The 22,052-nt window shown below is 38.7% G+C and overlaps 1 protein-coding gene across 1 annotated transcript; it reads left to right on the forward strand.

Annotated features, from left to right (window-relative positions):
* Window positions 1-221: 221 nt before the first annotated feature.
* LOC146477916 (ran-binding protein 9-like) lies at window positions 222-21,637 on the forward strand. Its single transcript, XM_085112595.1, has 12 exons — window positions 222-424; window positions 876-987; window positions 2,506-2,558; window positions 3,086-3,253; window positions 4,969-4,991; window positions 11,249-11,350; window positions 11,891-11,973; window positions 12,882-12,994; window positions 15,738-16,139; window positions 16,678-16,818; window positions 17,654-17,761; window positions 18,605-21,637. The coding sequence occupies exons 1-12, from the start codon at window positions 223-225 to the stop codon at window positions 18,730-18,732; spliced, it is 1,635 nt and encodes a 544-aa protein (XP_084968721.1). The 5' UTR covers window position 222; the 3' UTR covers window positions 18,733-21,637.
* Window positions 21,638-22,052: the final 415 nt, after the last annotated feature.

Here is a 22,052-nt window from a genome sequence, read left to right on the forward strand (position 1 = left end):
AACATAAAGAAGTGAGAGGATTGGAAAAACCAGGACAAAATCTTCCAACTTAGTGCAACTATTGTTCAAAATAATTTGAAAAACAGTACCGTGTCCAGTGCAGAGCAGAGTGTTACTTTTCTTGTGAATAACCTTTGGTACCCGTACAGAGTACAAACCCTGCATGATCACATCCCATGGCAGCCTTATGCCCCAGACTTCTTTGCAGACCCTCATGACGCAATGCATAGCGCGGACAGCAACATGGCGGCGGGCAGTAGCTCTTCGTCTTCAAATTCAGATACAAGCCAACAAGTTGATCGAATAGCTTTGCTATATCCCAAAGTAGAAGAATCTGAGACCCCTCTACCGAGATCTTGGTCTCCCAAAGACAAATTTACCTTTATAGGGCTTTCACAGAATAATCTCAAAGTGCATTACAAAGGTGAGAGAACTTGAGCATTTTCGTCTTCTTTCTTCTCGCGCTAAGAAACTTCTTCAATGTCGTTGTTGTGTGAAATCAGTTGGCAAGCTTAAGCGTGTTTTGATCAGCTGTGTTTGTGTCTTACAAGACAGGTTTACCTGTGATAGAAACATCGTTTTGCGAGCTTCGCATCTGAATCGAATAACCGTACGTTTGAAATGTGTTGTTTGCGTTTTTATCAGAGATCGAATCTTTGGTGGTAAGAAAATTTCAGGATCATGGAGGAGTATTTGAACGTTAATAGCACTTAACAGTTGCGCTATGTTTTGAAAGTAGACACTTCAGATGTCAATAGATTTGTCGTGCTTTTCGAAGCAAAGCGCAATACACAGTAGCTACAAAAATTGTGGTTTGAATATTTGGGCTGTGAAAAACCTGTCTCACGTTTGGGTTCGCGTAAAATTGATTTCAGGTGTGGGAAAAACGCACAAGGACGCGGCCTCTGTAAGAGCTACTCATCCCATCCCAGCAGCTTGTGGTATTTATTATTTTGAAGTGCGAATTGTAAGCAAGGGACGCGATGGGTAAGTAATAAAAAGCGGAGATGAATTATGTTAATGACAATCGTTATAAAGAACAAAAACATTAATATTAGAATTATGCAAATTCTGAACTTTCCAACCAGTTTTGTGTTCGTTGTTTAGCTAGTGGACGACGAATGCTTGACCAACTATAATTAACACTGTCTTTAAATTTTTGCAATGGTAAATTTATTGGTGATTGACCATTGTATATAATTTATTAATAATAAGTTAGAACTGCAAAGCTGTACCTGTCCATAATAATTCAATCTAAATTGTTGGAAAAATAAATGATGTAAATTTTTTCTATTAAAATGAAAGAAATACCATTCTTGAAAGAAGAAATTACAAGGTTTCACTGTCATGACTACCAAGCTTCAAAAGTCAAGCAAACATAAGCCTCTTCATAGTGCAAAGTGTGTTAATCACCATGAAATCCTCTTCATAATGACAACATTGTCCTATGAATCCACCTCAAGAGTACAAAGTACTAATCATGAAGTCATGTCAAAGGACTAGTGCAAAGTACTGAGATAGAATGTCAAACATTTTTGTCAAATTAATTTACTTCTAGAAACACTTTTATTCATTTTACTGTAAAATGTTTCACAAGTTTCTACATGTACCTGTAGCTTTGCCATGGTTTTTTAAACAAGCATAAACAATTTGACAATGAATCTACATGCTTCCCAGCGCAGGTACAATGACATCTCTATAATTTGATCAGTAAAATCTCCCCAAGTTTGTTATTAGTTTATAAACCTGAAAACATTTCATTTTTTTTACCAAAATTGTCTTATACTTGACTCTATATACTGTACTGCAGCAGCATCAGGCTATATCTGCGGGGACTGTGGCCGTGTCTGCCGTTCATGAATTGGATTGAATAGTCACCGATGGAAATGTTCGCAAACACATCATAACATGGACAACAGTCCGACAACTGCCTAATATGTGCTTCATGGTTGCAGCGTGGTTGAGTGGTTAGGGCGCCGGACTTGAAATCCGGTGGTCCCGGGTTCAAGTCCCGCTCTGACCACTAGCTGGAGTTTTTTCTCAGTAGTCCCAAGTGGTGGCAGGAGGCAATCTGTTCAGAACAGATTGCCTCCTGCCAGTTGGGATTTTTAACCATGTTATTTTCAATTTATATTATTTCTTTACGAGGTTTAATGCTCTGCCCCACTAGCACTTAGGCTATAAACACTGCCAAGGGTAAATAAAGGTTATTATTATTATTATTATTATTATTATTATTATTATTATTATTATTGTTATTGTTATTGTTATTGTTATTGTTATTGTTATTGTTATTGTTATTGTTATTGTTATTGTTATTATTATTATTATTATTATTATTATTATTATTATTATTATTACCTTGTTTTGAAAATGGAGAACAAAATGGCCCACTATCTGTAAACGAATCACTTATCATAATGTGGACAATTTTTGTTTTTCTTTGAGCTTGCTTATTAATACTGTAGTACTGAAATCTAAGGGTTGTTTTATGTTTGTGTTTAGGTACATGGGTATTGGATTATCTGCCCAAGGAGTGAATATGAACAGATTGCCAGGTAAGTTTTGTTGCTACATGTATATATTTTGCTCAGGAAATGACATGGTGTTGATTATCGTGGGTACAAACTTTCAAAACCTTGGATTCTTGTATGAAAAAAAAAAGACTATCAAAGACGACCAGTCTTTGATATCATTAATTCAATCAATGAGATGGGAATTTCCCATTGCTGAACAAACAGGAAATTTGAATAAATTTGTTGTTTGGTTAGTGGAGAGTGTTATAATTTATTTTTTGAGTCTCTCTCCCCAGCGTTGCTTTACATTTCCTCACTTGCTCCAGTTTTTTTGGTCAAAGGTCACATAAAAATTATGCTTCAATTTGTGGTCTAGGGAGTTGACTAAAATAAAACTTATTACATGTAAATGGTACTTTCAATTATTTGAAAGTACCAGTAACTGATAATTAACAGGCAGGGAATATGTTCTTTAGGTTATGATTGACAAGTTTCCTTGGGAAAATCAGCCTCTTCAAATTTTATGAAACATCTGGCTAAAAGCACCTTGTTCCTTGTCATATTTTCAGGTTGGGAGAAGAACTCTTATGGTTACCATGGTGATGATGGTCACTCGTTCTGTTCATCTGGGAATGGAAAGCCATATGGCCCGACCTTCACAACAGGAGATGTCATAGGATGTGGTGTCAATCTCATTGATAACTCATGTTTTTACACCAAGAATGGTGTCAATCTGGGTAATAATACTGATCTATACAGTCATATAATTTTACTGCATAGCTTTACTGGTGCAAGGGTATGAGTAGAGCACATCTTGGTCTAGACTTGGGGATCTTTCCATTCAGCTGAAACTTTTGGTTTGAAGTTCCAAAAATTAAACTTGGAATGAAACAGCATTTCCCAGTTAACCACAACTAACTTGAAAACAAACCTGCTCTATTCACAAGTTTTCTAATGTGTAAACTAAAATAAGACAATAATTTTTCTGGTTGTTTCAATTTTCCAGAACCTTAGGATAACCTTGTGAGGTGTACCCAAAATTTCAAGAAAATTCTGTTTTATTTGATTCTTCATCCAAAACTTCCAGAATTTTTGGATTAATAGAAAGGTTCCTTAGTTTATATGTTTTCAAAAACAGGGACCTGTTTTTCAAAAGCCTTTAGTAATGTATTGGGCCCAGAACTTTTCAAAGTTACAGTTTTAAGTTCTCGTTTGTTTTTATTTTTTGCGAGGAAGCAAACGTGCCCATCCCAGGGTACAGTGTACCATAATAATAATTTCAAAGTCAATTAAAATTAATTACATGGAATGCCCGCAGGGCAGGCCGTGTCTAGGTTTGGGTTGGGTATCTTTTTTTTTTCTTCGTGTTAGTCACAAATCGCCACATTAATTTATGCATTTAAATGGCCTCCCCTAGTAGGGATGTATTTTTCTGATTGTCTTCAACAGAAGCGGCCCAATCAAAATCTATTATTTAGGCACATATCACGAGAGAGGGGACCCTCTCATCCCTTTCTGTGCGACGGCAAATTATCATTTGATTTATTCATTAAACATACATTAAATTGTGCCCTCTCCCAAAAGGGATTTATTGTTCTGATTGTCTTGAACAAAAACGTTCCAATCAAAATCCATTATCAGCGCCTATATCACGAGGGAGGGGACCTACTCATCTTTACCTGTGTGACGTCAAACAAACATCATTTAGAAGGTTGTTTTCGTTCAATGGCAGCCACATGTATGAATTTAAGACTCCGATTTGCCGTTTTCAGAAAAAAAACCAAACATTTTTCAAGCGGTAAATCGAAACAATAACTCCCAAGTAGTTCTCGACAGTTCAAACGGTGGAAATTGGGAGGGTTCACATCAAAGAAACTATGCTTTTAAAAACAGATCGAATAATTCAACGCTGAGGAAACCAGACCAGTTCAAGCGGGGGTTATGACGTTATTGCAGAGTTATTTCCAGTATGATTCCCAGTAACACAACGATAAACAGTATCACACAGTCTCTCTGAATAAAACCATTCAATTATTTCAATTGCAAAGGGAGGATAGTTTTTAAAAATCTGCAAAGCATACAATGGGGAGTAAATGGGGCAACATTAAGCATTCCGTGTACATGCCGATTAAGGGCATCTTGTTTTAATATCTGACAAGGAACAATAATATTATTGTTCAGTACCTTTATTAAAAAAAAAATCCTGTCCCATTAAAGTATTGATAAAGGGCCCTTGGGCAAAAATAGGGCATCTAGACTTTTCGACATTATTTCTGGTGTTAAATCCTAAACAATGGCTACCTTGTATTCTGTTTGACATAAAATGGGTCAAAATTGAAGGGCACTGTTATTTAGTTACATAGAAGATTAGTGTAGCATATTTAAATTTTCATTTTGGGTTCTTGTCAGTATTTTCTTTGTAACTTATATTTCTGTTTTTGTCTTTTCTCAGGAATTGCTTTCACAGACTTACCGGTAAGTAGCACTTTATTTATTTATTTATTTATTTATTTATTTATTTATTTATTTATTTATTTATTCAGTTATTTATTCATTTATTTATTATAGTTACAGTAGTGATTTAATTAGCATTATTTTACATTATAATTCCAGAATGATTTTTCAAAGTTGTGTACACTATTGTAGATTCAAAAGGTGCCTGATTGTTTTTCTCTGTGACTGTTCCGAACTGAAAATTTATATTCCGCGTTTCATTTTGTGTAAGGCGCATTGCGTGTGTATGAGTGGAGACTAAGTTCCAATGAGTGGACACTGGGTCCGAGTTTATGTTATGAAAAACGTTGCTCGACGTTCTGGTCGAGAATCATGAAATGTATTGCCTAAGTTTTCGTTGCGTTTTAGTGAATAAATCGTTCATTTTCATGGTCCTTTGAGTCGGATGAACAGTATCGACGATCGGTCAAGCGAAAAGGAGTGTTGGACTTCTGTTTCTTGCCGCGAAAAAGTGGGTTTTCGCATCTTGGCGATTGGCGCCAAAACACGTGTGTTGCAGCACCTTGATCGAGTGGAACTTCAGTGGATTTGCAGTGGAATTTTAAACGGTGTTTGAAAATGTCGAAAGATTTAGAAGCTGTCAAGAAAAAGAGAAGGTTTCTGAGAAAATCTTTAACAGACACGGTGAAGTCAGTCGACGAAGCCCTGTCACAACAAGATAATCATGCACGAATTCAAGTGTTGAAAGATAACATCGCAAGCAAATGGAGCGATTTGCAAGAAGTGCAAGGCACAATGTGCACGATGTTGGAAGATGCTGACATTGATGCCGAGTGTGAGAGTCACAATGAGTATGAAGGGCGTGTGATTGAAAGCATGGCGAAAATGACGAGTTATCTTTCAAGTAAACATTTGCCAGAAGTGAAATTGGCGGGAAGCAACCCACATGTATCTCAGTCGTCTTCTCAAGTACAAGTTAAGCTACCCAAGATCAATCTACCAACCTTTGATGGCAATGTTTTGAGTTGGCAACCCTATTATCAGTCGATAAAAGTTTCGGTAGTCGACAATGCGTCGTTGGCAGATGTCCAAAAATTAGAGTATTTGATGAGATCGCTAAAGGGTTCGGCTGCTGAAGTGGTGAAAGGTTTTGCAGTGGTACAAGCGAATTACCAGCCAGTTTTGGAAATCCTGAAGGAAAGATTTGGGCATACAAGGTTAATCCTCGATGCACATGTAAGATCCTTGATCCATTTGCCACGTTTGAGCTGTGATGATGCAGCCTCCATGCGTAAATTTTACGATGAAGTGATAGGTCATGTTCGTTCTGTCGAGTCCATGGGTGAAAAGTTTAAATCTGAAACTTTGGCTCCTGTTCTGGTGCCCCTTATCGTGGACAAGCTACCTAAAGAAGTTGTGGAAAAATGGGAACTGGAGCTCAGTGAGGAAATAGCTAAGCAGGACTGTGTAGAAGTGAAAACACTGTTCACTTTCTTGGAACAACTGATTAGAGCTAAAGAGTTTTCCCAACCTCCTTCTCTTGATTCGAAAGCTCCAGCAAAGGAAAATCCTGGAAATCGTGAAAATCGTTTCAAGTTTAACCGCTCGCAAAGGTCATCCACCTCTGCATTATGTGCGACAACGCAAGAGGGCAAGTGTGTCATTTGCTCCAAAAACCATGGTTTGAAGTCATGTGTCAGTTTTCTGTCATTGCCTGTGAAAGAAAGGTTCAGAAAGGCAACGTCTAAGGGTCTGTGTTTCCGATGCCTTGAATCTGGTCATAGAGCTGAAGTGTGCCAGAAGCCTCCATGCAAGCACTGCCAAGGTAGACATCACAGTCTCCTGCATCAAGATTCAGCTCGACCTCACTTGGAAGAAGTTAAGGTGGAATCGGTCCCTGAATTACCATCCCCTTCATCAGGTCCTCCTGTGTCATCTTCAGTTGTGGCAAATTCTGTTGCAGTGGGCTCAGGTGGAAAGGTGATTCTGCAGACTGTACCAGCTATTTTGTGTGGAGTGAATGGGTGTTCAAAAGTTGTGAGATGTTTCTTTGATCCTGGTTCTCAAACATCGTTTGTTCGGCAGAGTGTAATTGATGAGCTTGGTCCTAACGGGAAGAGTGTCAAAATTGTTGTCTCTGGATTTGGAGGAGAGGCTACCAAGAACACTTTGCGGAAGAGAATTACATTTACTGTGGCACCTGTTGATAAATCTGGACAGCCTCAGTGTATTGAAGCGCTTACTACACCAGTAATATGCCGGCCAGCTGAAGCTGTGGATATTCATCCAGCAAGATGGTCTCATCTTCGGAACATAGTATTTCCTGAAGAGTTCCCTAGAGATGAACAGGAGATTGATGCGCTTATTGGTTTGGATTTCTATTATTCCTTCGTGACAAGAGACATTGTAAGAGGACGTTCCAGTGAACCAGTTGCAGTTCGCACAACTTTGGGTTGGGTCTTCTGTGGACCAACAGGTGGTCATGACCGAGAATGCACTGTGTCTATGAATGTTCAAATTGGTGTTGAGGAACAATTGAATGAAACACTTCAAAAGTTCTGGGATTTGGAGTCCATTGGTGTTAGACCTGCTGAAAGTTCAGTTTCTACTACTCATGTTGAAGATATGGTCTTGAAGAAGTTTAAAGAGACTCTAACGTACAATGATGGTCGCTATGAAGTATCCTTACCGTGGAAGAAAGATCGTGTTGCATTGAAAGATAATTACCGGCAAGCGGAAAGTAGGTTGTACAATCTAGAAAAGAAGCTGCTCCAAGAGCCAATGAAAGCTACGTCATACCGAGAAGCGATTAACAAGTATGTTGAGAATGGTGTTGCTGAAGAAGTACCTTGTGATGAAGTTACACCGACAGATGGGCGTCCTGTGTTTTATCTCCCCCATCATGCGGTCATTAGAGAAGACAAGCAGACAACCAAGACAAGAGTGGTGTTTGATGCATCAGCTAAAGATAGCAATGGTGTCTCTCTGAACAGCTGCTTAGAGCCAGGCCCAGCATTGCAGCCAGATTTAGTTGGAATTATTCTGCGTTTTCGAAAGAATCATGTAGCTATCATGGGTGACATAGAGAAGATGTTCTTACAGATCCGGTTAAAAGAGGAAGACATGGATTCACACCGGTATCTATGGAGAGATTTGGACCCTAAGGCCATGCCTAAGATTTACAGAATGACAAGGGTCACATTTGGAGTTGTTTCCAGTCCTTTTCTTGCCATTGGTACTATTCAAGAGCATGTGAAAAGGTGTAAAGGAACATTCCCTGTTGCATCAAGTGAAATTTTAAGGAACACTTATGTTGATGACTTTGCTTCAGGGAGAGACAATGTGCAGGAAACACTGAAATTGCAGCAAAGTGCAACTGAGCTTATGCAGAAAGCTGCCTTTAATTTGACAAAATGGTCAAGCAATTCGTCTGAGCTTATGGATTCTTTACCTGAGAGGGACAGAGCAGCAGTTAGTCTCGTCAACCTGGAGAGTGATTTAGCAGAAGCACATCCAATGACAAAAGCATTAGGTTTAAAGTGGAATACGATAACTGACAGCCTTGTCTTTGCAATTGATGCGGACATTGTTAAGTCCAGATCAGAGACAGTGTACACAAAAAGAAAAGTGGCGTCTTTAGCAGCAAAGATTTTTGATCCGATTGGTCTAATCGCACCGTTTTCAGTGAGGTCAAAATTGATTCTTCAAAGTTTGTGGACCCAAGGTGTTGGATGGGATGAGGAAATTCCCATGGAAGTCTCATTGAAATGGAATCAGTGGGTTCAAGAACTTTCAGAACTTGAACACGTTCACATTCCAAGATGTTACACTGATTTGTCATTAAGTCAGAATCCTAAAGTTGAGTTACACGCATTTGGTGATGCGTCGGAAGTTGCTTATGCCTCTGCAGTTTATCTGAGAGTTGTTAGTGAAGATGGAAAGGCATCTACCAGTCTTGTAATGTCCAAGACCCGAGTGGCTCCTGTAAGGAAGATTACACTTCCGCGCTTAGAGTTGATGGCTGCTGTAATTACTGCTAGACTTTGTACCTATGTCAAAGGTGCAATCGATTGTCCCATAAACCGCATTGTTTGTTGGACAGACAATTCTTCAACTTTACACTGGATCAGAGGAGCCGCCTCACAGTGGAAACCATTTGTTGCCAATCGTGTTATTGAAATTCAGTCATTGTTAGATCCCAGTGTTTGGAGGTACTGTCCAGGACCGCAGAATCCAGCGGATCTACCTACCCGAGGTTTGTCTGCAAGTCAGTTAAGAGAGAGTCATTTGTGGTGGAAAGGACCCTCTTGGTTGCAAGAGTCCGAAAAAGATTGGCCCGAGGATTTGAGGTCAAAGCCTTCCAGGGAAAATGTTGACCCAGAGAGGAAGAGTAAAGCTAGTGTCAGTTGTGTTGTGCAACCCAAAGAGCCATTCATTGACTTCACAAGATTCAGTAAGTACGGTCGCTTGCTAAGAACTGTTGCTTGGATCAGAAGATTCGTTAGAAACTCAAGGGTGAAAGAGGAGGAAAGGATTGACAGCCCTTTAACTGGTTTAGAGATGCAAAATGCAGAAAAATGGTTGATTTTTCATGTACAAGAAGCAAGTTTTGCTGAAGAAATTACGTCAAGTAAACGGCATGGTACAGTGAAGGACAGCAACCTGGCCAATTTGAACCCGTTTATGTGTCCTACTAGTGGTTTTCTTCGTGTTGGAGGAAGAATTCACAAGTCACTGTTACCAGAAGAGGAGAAGCATCCTATTATCTTGCCTTCCAACAATCCTGTTGTTAAGTTGTTGATTGATGATGTTCACCGCCGTGAGCTTCATGCTGGAGTTGAACACACTTTGTCAGTTTTGCGACAGAAATTTTGGTTGATCAAAGGACGATCGACTGTCCGTCAGACACTGAGGAACTGTCTAATATGTCGCCATTACCTAACAAAGCCCTTTGGTCAGCGGATGGCACCACTTCCTGAAGACAGAATTAAGCCTGCGCCCCCGTTCACTAATGTGGGACTAGACTTTGCTGGTCCTTTGTATTTGAAAGACAGTGGTGATAAAGTCTATATCTGTTTATTTACATGTGCAGTTACCCGTGCGGTACACTTAGAGTTGGTGTGTAATATGACGACTGAGCGATTTCTCCTTGCTTTGAGACGCATGATTGCAAGAAGAGGAATGTGCAGCATTATTTGGTCAGATAATGCAAAAACTTTCAAGGCTGCTAACAAGGAGCTACAGCAATGTTGGAGAGTATTGGAATCAGACCAAACCCAGAGTGCTTTGTCCGAAAAGAAGATTCAGTGGAAGTTCATAGCGGAGAAGGCCCCATGGTGGGGTGGGTTTTATGAGCGACTTGTAAAGAGTGTTAAGACGCCATTGAAGAAACTATTTGCCAAAGCAATGTTAGATGCCGAGCAGTTAACTACTATTTTGGCTGAAATTGAAGCACAACTGAACAGTCGTCCTCTTACTTACCTGGGTGCAGACCCTGATGACTACAGTGTGATTACCCCTGCACAGATTCTGATTGGCAGAAACCTTCAAGTGTGTCCGACTAAAGACACTCATGTTTCAGAACAGACATCAAGAGCCCTCACCAAACGATTTCAGTATCACCAGAGGCTCGTAAATGGATTTTGGAAGCGTTGGCATGCAGAGTATCTGAAATCCCTGACACCCCTCAAGAAATGGTATAAGATTGGTCGTGAAATCCGTAAAGGTGACTTGGTCCTTGTGAGTGAGGATCGTGTAGCTCGGGGTCAATGGTCACGTGCACGAGTGGAAGACACCCACACAGGCCGCGATGGACTTGTCCGGTCCGTCACCCTGCGGACCTCATCCGGAAGTGTTACTCGCCGTCCAGTGCAGCGGCTACACCTGTTTGAAGCCTGTGATGCTGATATAGCTGCTGAACTTAATTGAACTTGATGAGACATTGTTGAACATTTTAGTTGAACTTTATTGAACTTTGTTGACAAGTTACATGTGATGCACTCCCTGCATCGGGCGGGAGGATGTTCCGAACTGAAAATTTATATTCCGCGTTTCATTTTGTGTAAGGCGCATTGCGTGTGTATGAGTGGAGACTAAGTTCCAATGAGTGGACACTGGGTCCGAGTTTATGTTATGAAAAACGTTGCTCGACGTTCTGGTCGAGAATCATGAAATGTATTGCCTAAGTTTTCGTTGCGTTTTAGTGAATAAATCGTTCATTTTCAGTGACCTTTACAGGTGTGTAATACTCAATATCTTTATTTGTTTCTCTTCTGCAGTCAAATCTGTACCCCACTGTTGGACTTCAAACTCCTGGTGAAGTTGTAGAGGCTAATTTTGGACAAAAGCCTTTTGTTTATGACATAGAAGAAGTTATGAAGGTGTGAATATGTGGTCCTTTTAACAGAGAAAAATAATAAGTAGTCTAGTGAACTTGATAAACTCTAAACATTCAGTTGAATTTTAAGATGGACAATTCCTTATTAATAAATTAAATTATTTCATTCGTGGATACTATAGATGAGATGAACCATTTCTGTATCAATAAATAGGTCATTTTTTTCAGTGATGTAGCTAAGAAAACCTGAGCAGGTTCATTAAGAAAGCCAGCCAGCTTGTTTGGACTGTGCAGCTTTAATATGAGCCTCAAGTACTTGTGTTCTGTTGAAATTTCAGTCAGTAATTAGATCTCTTTCAGACGGTCAAATTTTGCCAGTAGCCGACTCTTAGCATCATCTCTGTATTCCGAATGTTTGGTGGAAGATTGGCGCTCAAAAATCTACCACTCAAAACAACTACAACGTTGTTGAACAATAAGTGACAGTGCCCATGATAAGAGTGGTGAAATTGCTAAGGACAGTATCAGTAGTGAATGTACCTTTTTGCATCTTTATAAGCTGTTTTTTTTCTCGCTGACACAGGAAGTCCATGCTAGAACAAGGCATACAATACAGACATTTCCTTTTACAGACAAGGAAGGACTTTGGCAGACAACACTTCAAAAGTAAGTGGCTAATTTTGGATCACGCTTTCTTTCAACTTATTACTGACTTGACCACAGCCAAGCATCTGTTACAGTGTTACCCTTTTAATTTTGCAATAAGAGGGATTAAGATGAAATTTTGTTTAATGTTTTAGACAAAAATGAGTTTAAATGCATGTAAAAACTGTTTAAACATGTCAAAAACACCTCAAACAAAACTTGTTGTAACCCCCAACACAGCATTTTAGAACTGTCAATAATTTAAAGGCAAACAAAGAGAATTCACTGTACAGAAAAAGATGGCAGTTACATACAAGTCATACTAGAATACCTTGCAAACCTAATACAGGCAATAAGCAAAAAGAAAGCCATTATTTTTATGAGCACTTTTAGAATTTTCGTACACTAGGATTTATGGGTAAATATACCAGTTGCCATTTTTTTCACTGTTTTGGATTATTGAAACATTATTCATCATGAATTCTCCAATTCCAGGATTATCATAAATTGAGGTGTAATAAGCAAAATAGAACACAGCGCATTTTATTTTTGAACCAGGTGTTTGAATGTGTTGAAAAGTGTTTAAGCACCGTTTCCAGGTAAAACATTATTTTCTTGAGTCATTTTTATCCCTCTTATGGCAAATTGGATCACATCTTCTGGAGTGCTTACTAATCGTAATCCATCATTTGGCCTACCAAGCATTACTTAGCTATCTATTCTGTGTTTAATTTGAACACATCAATGTCTTTGTCTTTCACACTGCAGTGTATATTATTAAGGTATTGCAAGACAATGTCAGTAAATCTTGTACTCCATGTTCAGGACCAGCACAGCACGGCACAGCACAGCACAGTGTTCACAGTGTAATACTGTTGCTATCGTTTTCTGGAGTTTGTCTTTAATTTCTGTGTTTTGCTGAATCATAGGATTGTTTCAACATACTTGGTCCATCATGGCTATTGTGCTACTGCCGAGGCCTTTGCTAAAAGCACAGGTCAATCATTCACAGAGGAGATGGCTTCCATCAAAAACAGACAAAGTAAGGCCATTAATGTATACAACACTAATTATGCATTGTGTAAATTACGGTAAAGCTAAAGTCCATTTGAAGGGGTGCCTGGAAAAAAGCTATACAGTGCAGGGGGCCGTTTCTCGAAAGTCCCGGTAACTTACCGGGCCAAATAAGTATATTTTTAAATGTTTTTTCGCCGATTACACAGTGATTAGAGACATGATACTTGGCCAATGTTTTCATAGAATTATAAGGTTCTGAAATTTAGTATTCAACGCTAACAAAAATTGACTTCTGTTATGAAACATTTATCACCAAAGACACTTATCGGGCCCGGTAAGTTACCGGGACTTTCGAGAAACGGGCCCCAGGCCAGAATTAAGCGAACCAAAACATACGCGTAAAACGCGTCTGCTGCGGACGCGTTAAATACGCGTCTAAAAATCTGCAGATGCGCGTCTAGTCAGACGCATTAGTATGTATGAGCTAGCTCATTGTTTTCGCATTGTTGATCTTTCATTGTTCTTTTGAATTGCCTTGAAAAAGCCTTTCAGAAGGGTTTGACAAAACTATGACTACACTTGTAGAACCGGCACAGCGCAAAAACTCCATGTTGTTGAGCGCATAGAAGAAACTTAAAAAAGAACTTGCCGCGAGGTTTACTGTATTTTGCGAAACGAAACGAAATAATGACTAAATCTGTAGCATTGAAGATATCAAGACTGCAACAGTCAGACTTCTGTGTGACAACCTAAAAGAGGAATAAAACGCCGGAAGTGCAGAGTTTCTAAATTTAAAGATCTGTACTTTGTGAAACGAGCTCTGCGTAGACCGTGAAAGGATTTAACTTGTTTGTTTATATTTCTAAACGCTATTCTTATTTATTCCTTGCCGCAATGATGATTCGGTAGGTAGTTCGAGAATTATACAGTATTTGTGGGTAATTCATATAGAATAAACAAATAAATTACGACCCGGAATAAAATCAGTAAATCCGCCAAATGATTTTAAACAGACTTCGCTCCTCTAGCGCGCTTCGGTTCAGATTTGCTGACTTACCATGAACTTTCCCTCATTCTACCTCGAGCATTTACTATCTCCGGCCGCAAAATGTAATCGTTCAGTTCACTTGAAAGATCCAAGGCAATTCCGTTGGTTAAAGGCTTAGGGTTAAATAGGAAGCTTCAATTTTGCAAAATTTCGATTCATTCGGGTCCAGTGTGAGCGATAAGATCGATTCCCCGAAACAAACGTAAACACTGAGAGTCTAATGAGTACCGCAACGCTTGACACATTCCTATATTTACGTTCACTTGGATAAAGCCATAAAAGCAACGTTTGCAAGATTGAAAGCTTCTTCTAATGTTATAAAACACAGAAGCCGTCGTTTCGACGTGGAAAGAAATTGCCACGCTGAAAACATCGGGAAGATTTCGGTCACGTGCTAGGCAACCAAATTCCTGCACATGTATCAAGTTTCATTCGACAACAACACGATGTACGGAGGTTCTTGGAAGGCGAACTGGATGCTTTTTTATTCAATCAACACGGGAGCCACAGTGCCTTTCCAATTATAGCCAACTTGTGCCATTTTCACCCCTTCGAAGAAACCTCGAAACGCTCTCTTTTGAGTCACAATGTGCGGGTGTAATTTTTAAAATAACTTTAACTTGAAGCACTACTCGCCAATTCTATTCACGAGTTCGCGCCCGTTCGTGCATAGAGCGCTTTGATTTCGAAGATCTTCGAACAACTAGTATTCAACTAATTAGCTTTGATGTATCTTTTCTATAACACACGCTGAATATTCAATATCGCAGCAATATCGGCTAGGAGTTGTTTTTAAAGTCGCCAATTTTTACGAAGCGGATAAGATTCGAAATATGATAGCTGTCGCTAGCTGATTTCATAAAATGCTAATTTTGTGTTTGTCGTTAAGCCGTTGAATTCTTTTGTTTTATTTCACAATACCACACAAAGAGAACTTACGACGATGAATAACAATGGCAAAGACGCGCACATTTAGACGCGTCTAAAAATACGCGCATACGCGTTTTTGCTGCGTATAAAACGCGTCTGCGTAGTTCGCTTAATTCTGGCCTGCACTGTAAGTGACTTCTGATAAATTGTTAGATTCTCCTTCCAAATTGCCTTGTATTCGCTTGTGAAACAAGAGGAGAATTTAAAAGTCAATTAGGGCCTTATTCCGGGCACCCCTTCATTTGTAATCCTACTGGTTGAACAAGCTAAGTATCTTAAATTTATGTCAAGGCTTAAGTGTGGTTTCCTTAGAATCAGAAGCAGCCACTGGTAGGAGCATTGTTTTTTACTCATCCTGACCCTGGATAGGATGCAAGTCCATTGCAGAGTTATCTCCCATAATTGGTACGCTGTACCCATTACATTTTTTCCCCTGGCTAGATCGAGAGGAATGATGTAGTGTAAAGGCTCTTGAAAACAACACAGTACACTGCAGACTAGTCTGATTGTGTTACTGCCAACATGTAATTCGCCAACACAAATTTGTGTGCAAATAGAAGAATGGCAGGGAGTCTTGACTTTTGGGTGATCAATTGTGCATTAGAAATAACCAGTTTAAACCTTTTATAAAACAGATGCTGTGTTTTAATCAATTGCTGTTGATTGGTGGAAAGTACATGTTATGATGTTATTTTAATTCAATCAATCATTAATAGCCATGGAAACCTATAGTTGTATTTAAGTATAATTTACATTATAATTAATTTACATGTACCTCTCTTCCTTTCAGGGATACAAAAACTAGTTCTTGCAGGCAGAATAGGAGAAGCAATTGAAACAACACAGACATTATACCCAGGACTCTTAGAAAGGAACCCAAACCTGCTTTTCCTTTTGAAATGCCGGCAATTTGTGGAAATGGTCAGTGGATGTGATAGTGATGTGCGCCCAGCCGCTCACAGTCCACGTTCAAGCCCCAATGTCAGTCCTACACACTCCTACAGTGCAGCATCTGTAGGAAGCAGCTCATCATCAGCTACCAATGGATTTGTTTCTAATGGCACTTGTATAGACAATGGCTTTGAAGCCGATAATATCCCAATGGAAGTAGAGGATTTTGAAGAATCACCTAATCATGGAGTTTTAAACGGAACATCAAACATGGATGAACATGATCATAGTCCAAGTAGAGGTATTTAATAGAGATGTTTATTGATTTGTATCATCTAGGTTTCTGCGAGTGATGTACATGACTATAAGGATGAAGTTTAAATGTAACAGGAAATATACATGAAATACAGTAGCTCAGCTTTTAATCATTGCATTCTAAAAGAAAAAGCAGGTTTGGTTTCTTGAAGGTAGAGCATCTGAACTAGCAATTGAAGGAGTGCCTGAAAAAAAGCCCCGAGTGAGTTCTGATAAATTGCTATATTCTCCTTCCAAATTGCCTTGTATTCACTTTTGAAACAAAAGGAGAATTTGACCTTACATCAAGTCACTTAGTGCCTTATTCCATTCACCCCTTCAATTAGAAGGTCTTAGATTCAGCTCCTGATAGGAGCACTCAGATTTCCTTTTTCCAAGTATGCCTGTGTTATTCACTGAATAATACATCATTGTGGACCCCATGTGAACAGTGCCCTGAAATACAGTAGCTGGCTGAATTCTTTAGTTATGTACATTGTTACACTGTTGAAAGAATGATTTCTCTCTGTTTTTGTCTGTTGTAGTAGAGTCAAGGCAAACCTGTTGTCACAATAGAACTGTACTTGAAAAGATTTTAACATTTGGACGGGATCTCCAAAATATGAGTGTTCAACTAAGGAGAGAGCATGGAAAGAATGACACAAATAAGAAGGCTATGCGGGCAAGTATTTACACATCACCTTTATGCATGTTAATTACATGACAGAAGTACTCTTTGCCTTCAAGAGTGTCACTCTACATTAGTTTTTTCGTTCTTCAATTCCAGTCTTAACTGATGCAGGAAAAGTATATTCCCCTGTCAATAAACTTATTTTGAAAGCTGACACTTTCAAAAAGGTTTAAAAGATTTCATGATTGAAACTCAGATTTCACTAAAGGTGGTTCGCCAACAATCTGAAAAGTTGCTATAAAAGAAATTTGTTCTTATGCGCCGATTAGTCTCCCCTTGAGCTTTGGACCCACTGGAAAATTATTCTAATTTGTTTATCTTTGTTTTGATGCCTAGTACATATACCATGTTTTTTTTTTTCTACTTGTTTGCCATTTTGGGAATACATTAATTATAATAATATTATGGTGTGGTTTACATTTTTGGGGGTTTTGAATTTTCCAGGCCAGTTTGATTTTTATTTCCCTTTGTGCAGTGTTTATTACCATAATCTGAGACAAGAAAAAGTAAAAATCAAACTGGTTTGAAAATTTTTAGACCCCAACCTTTTTTTAACTACAATAATTATAATTATTACATAAATTGTATTACAGTATGTAGAGATTTGTCTTAAGTTATACAGTCTGTAGTCACCTCTGATAATTCTTTCTATTTCCCTCTACTACAAGTTATAATTTCATGCCAAATTGTATGTCTGTACTGTGAACATTGCTGTGGCATAATGGCCAGTATTCATGACCAGTAATAAAAGCATGTTTTTACACTAATACCAAGGTTCAGCTGCTTTCAAAAAGTTACTTAAAACTTCTTGTTCAATTATTTTCAGGAAGCTTTTAGTCTTTTGGCGTATACCGATCCATGGAGTAGTCCTGTTGGTTATATTCTAGATCCAGTTCAGAGGGAACCAATTTGTTCTGCTTTAAATAGTGCTATTTTAGGTAAGTGAGAAGATACGATTTCATGAAAATGGCCAAGTACAAGTTGCAGAAGCAGATGGTTAGTATAGCACATACATGTAACACACATTTTCACTTTATTAATTTTATGTTGCTGCAAGGAAAAAGAAACATCCATCAAGAGAAATTTAGAAAGTATTAAATTATTCAGGTGTCTCTCATGTTCCTGCTACTGGCATTTCTGTCATGCTTCCAAAAATTAATGTACTCTGTATGCTGTGTTGTATGTATTAGTAATGCTGTTTAAAGGATACACAATGTCATGGCTTCACGTAGCTGTATTTATGTAGCTCCACTGTATGAAAAGCAGGCTATAGTCCTAATACTTTCTAAACTGGGCTGTTATTAAGTTTTGAGTCGCATGTTGCCCTGAGCTTCAAACCCATAACAATCTTGCTGCTTTGTGGGTGAAACGAACCTACAGCCATCAAGATAAGACATAACATCAAGGTTCTTTCAAGGGTATCCAGGGGTGCTTACCATTTACGCAAACCACCTGAACATGGAAATTTTCGGCATAAATACGAAATAATTTAGCTTGTCTTAACAGAAGATGGACAACATGCAAAATGCATAAACATCAGCTGTAAATGCCAAAAGGAGTATCACTTTGACCACAAGCCCATAATTTTAGAAGTACTCCAAATAGAATGATGCATACCATTTGATTTTCCAACTGGAATATCTGGGTTTTCCATGTAAATGGTAAGCACCCCAGGTCACGACCGTTAATGGCGGCTCTGCGAAAGATCATCTTGAATTTCATTTGCACATTTTGCAGTAATATTATTTTAAGCCTAGTTTGCAATCTTGCTTGATCTTCAGATTCTCACCACTTGCCAAGAAAACCTCCTCTGGACTTGATTTTGGGACAAGCACAGGAATGCTTGAAACTCATGTCCAAAATTGGATTAGGAGCCTGTGCATTTGCTAGTGTTGAGGAGTACATGTAGCAACAAGGGGACCTGCATTGTATATAAATGTGACATTTTTATAACTTGGTTTAGCTTGAAATAAATACAGTGTAGATTTGATTTACAAAACCCTTGAAAGAAGTCTTTGTCAAAAGAAAACAATAGAACTACAGTCAACTCCCTTACTACAGTCAACTCCCTTTATAGGGCGATTTAGACGGTATGATTTTCTCTTACGACTGTCGCATGCGATTTCTAGAGCGCGCGCTGCTTGCGTCATGTAAAACTCGTACACAACTCTCGCCACTCAACATTGCCTTTACCTACGATATTTTTCGTGTTGTGTGCGTCTGTCGTAAGGATGTTGTAGGTTGATTCACACAACGCGATTTGTGTTGTAGGCATGGCGTAAGCGTGTCGCATGCGACAAATCATAGGCAAAATCGTACCGTCCAAATCGATCTTATTGCAGACACCCTCTGGACTGCAATTTAGTGTCCTTAATAGCAAGAGTCTGTAAAAGCAGGGATTTATTTCAGTCAAATGCCCGTCTATATTTTTGCCGGAGATTTAGCTGCTGTCCTTATTATCGGGGTGTCCGTAATAGCGAGGTGTCCACAAGGCTGGAGTTGACTGTGTTGTTGAAGAGTGTCTGGATTATTTCATGGGTTATGTAAAACCACTCTACAAAATTATATACTTAGAAGATTGTGCACATTATACATGACATAACTATTGGAGAAGTAGTATAATTATAGCAAATGACCCATTTAATTGATTTTAAGATGGTTTGTTGAATTGTTCTCAGATTTATTTGTTCGCATTATGAATGGTTTTTTTTGGACATACTTAATCCTACATCATTCATGCACATATATGCACTTATTGTAAGTACAGGTGGGGATAAGCCGTATTATAAATCACCTTGTAACTTAAACTTCATTATTGTTGGTTGGTGAATTTTTTGTGTTTTGCATGTTAGTAAGTGTTCTATAGACCTTTGTCACTCGGCAGCCATGTTGAGTCTCAGGAGAATAAAAGCTTTGTTTTTGTGCAGTAAGCCTCGCCCAGACACGAATTCAGTGCACGACTTACCATGCAAAAACAAAGCTTTTTATTCTCCTGAGACTCAACATGGCCGCCAGGTGATGAAGGTCTAATGTGCAAGTTTGTTCTATTACCATAATTATTTAAAATACATGTATATTATTAAGCTGTGAAATAACAATAATTATCTAGCTTCTGGTTCAAGTTGTTCTTTGACTAGTATCACTGAGCTGTGGGTGCATGATTTAAGGCTTAAAAAAAGCGTTATTACTCAAGATGGCTCCCTATACTTTCATAATAATATTGAAGGGCTCAGAGAATAAGTTTTAATTTATTTACTGACCTATGTCGCATTTTAGATCGCTTTTTATTGTTTCAGCTTAGATTCACCAGAGTTTTTGCATGTGGCCTTGAATTCCTTCAGGAAATGCTGCTCTAATGTTTTAGCCGATGCTTTGCACTTCATTTTATCATAAAAAACGGAAATCTGGCCCATAATCATAGGTGTTTATTGCAAACGAAGCACAAGGCAAGGCAAAATAAGCTTACAGCCTAAGATTCAGCAAATTTCAGCAGACAAAAAATGTTTCCTGAAGGAATTCAAGGCCACATGCAAAAACTCTAGTGAATCTGAGTCAGTCACTGCCTGAGCTAAAACAACAAAAAGCCATCTGAAATGCACCTGGGTCAGTTAATTATGCTCTCAGACCTTCAATTGTGTGCTGATGACGCATGCTCAAAGGAAATAAAACAAAATTGTTGATTTTTTCCCATATTTGGTGAATTCAGCATGGACAAAACAGCAAAATTAATGGACAGTGTATTTTCTTGTGTTATCCATTACTGACAGCTCATTGTTTCAGCATTTCATGCAATCTTTCAACAACCTTTGGCTTATGACAAACTCAAGGACAGGAAGGCAATCAATTTTAAGCAACAGACTCCTTCAAACTGCGCCAGGAGTTAGCTATCATTTCGATCAAACAAAGATACATGTGTTTTGCTGTGCTCTTTCCTCTGCCATCCTGTTGTGTAAACTGGCTAACAGTTGTAGGACTGGTGCTTAGGGAGCCACCTTTGTAATGATTGTTGCAAAAAAGTTTCTAACTTAGTGTTGTAGTTATAAAGAGTTAGGGCTGGTTCACATAAACAGCGAAAATTTATGCAAATGCAAGTGCAAACTCAAGCAAACACGTGAACTACCACGATGCAAAAGCAAGTGCCAACATAAGAAATGGAAATTTTTTTATTTCCTTGCGCTTGCATTTTTCATGTGTGAACCAGGGCAATGCAATGGCAAATGCTAATGCAAGACAAAAAATACATGTCCATGCTTCTACAGTTTACGTGTAAACCAAGATGGCGTCCTCCTCCGCCATCTTTAACCTTGTTCCTAGAGTCCTCATTTCCCGACTGCTGTTCTAGGGTAACGGGGACTATGGGAACAAGATTGCTGCCGTCTTGGGTTACTGAAATGTGCTTACATATCTCATTCTTCTTGCGTCTGACGTGTGAACATTGCTTGCGCTTGCATCATACGTGTGAACTAGCCTTGTTGCATTTGCTCTTCAAAGTGCCTGCATTATCTTTAAGTTGATTTTTTATAGTCAACATTGCAAATCAGACAGTTGCAATATTTATTCTAACCAATAATCAGGGCCAAATTTCATGTGCTCTCTAAGTATTAGCAATTTTACACAAATTAGCTACGTTTTGTTTTCTCGTGTAAAATTCTGAACTCGCAACAAATACTTGTATTGAGCACTGTGTGATTACCAAGCAACAAAAGTAATATATATTTATGGAAGTGTCTAATTATATAAATTTAGGGTTAGGTTTTTGCATTTTCATTATTTTCATATTGTACATGTAAATAAAGTGCCTTATTTACTGAGAACTTCAGTCTGTTTGTTCTTTGTTGCTACCGTTGTAAACCACCGACACCCTGACAAAAATGATGCCCTGGTACAGGTAAGGGGTGTTGGGTTGTCCCTTCTAACTTTTAGGATGGTTATCCCAATCCTAAAACTCCAAGGTTGCAATTGAAGGGCTCGGTGCGTGATCAACCTATATCGCATTTCAGATTTGCTTTTTGTTGTTTTGGCTCATATTCACCGGACTTTTTGCAGGTTGTCTTGAATTTCTTCAGGAAACGTTGCTCCAATGTTTTATCCACTGCTCTAAATCTGAGTTAAAACAACACAAAGCGATCTGAAATGCACCACAGGTCGGTAATGCACTGATCCTTCAATTAAAAAGTATTATGTGGCTAGGCTCGATTACCAGCCGCTGTTCGGGAAAATGAGCCCGCA

Source organism: Pavona decussata, unplaced genomic scaffold (assembly GCF_977016875.1).
Source record: "Pavona decussata unplaced genomic scaffold, jaPavDecu1.1 SCAFFOLD_67, whole genome shotgun sequence".
NCBI classification, from domain to species: Eukaryota; Metazoa; Cnidaria; class Anthozoa; order Scleractinia; family Agariciidae; genus Pavona; species Pavona decussata.

What these genes read in the sequence shown, in the direction of transcription:
- LOC146477916 (XM_085112595.1), top strand. Translation starts at nt 223, where the DNA reads ATGCATAGCGCGGACAGCAACATGGCGGCGGGCAGTAGCTCTTCGTCT. An exon ending in TCTCAAAGTGCATTACAAAG is followed by an intron (nt 425 to 875) that starts GTGAGAGAACTT and finishes AATTGATTTCAG; the next exon opens with GTGTGGGAAAAACGCACAAG. An exon ending in TTTAAATAGTGCTATTTTAG is followed by an intron (nt 17,762 to 18,604) that starts GTAAGTGAGAAG and finishes CTTGATCTTCAG; the next exon opens with ATTCTCACCACTTGCCAAGA.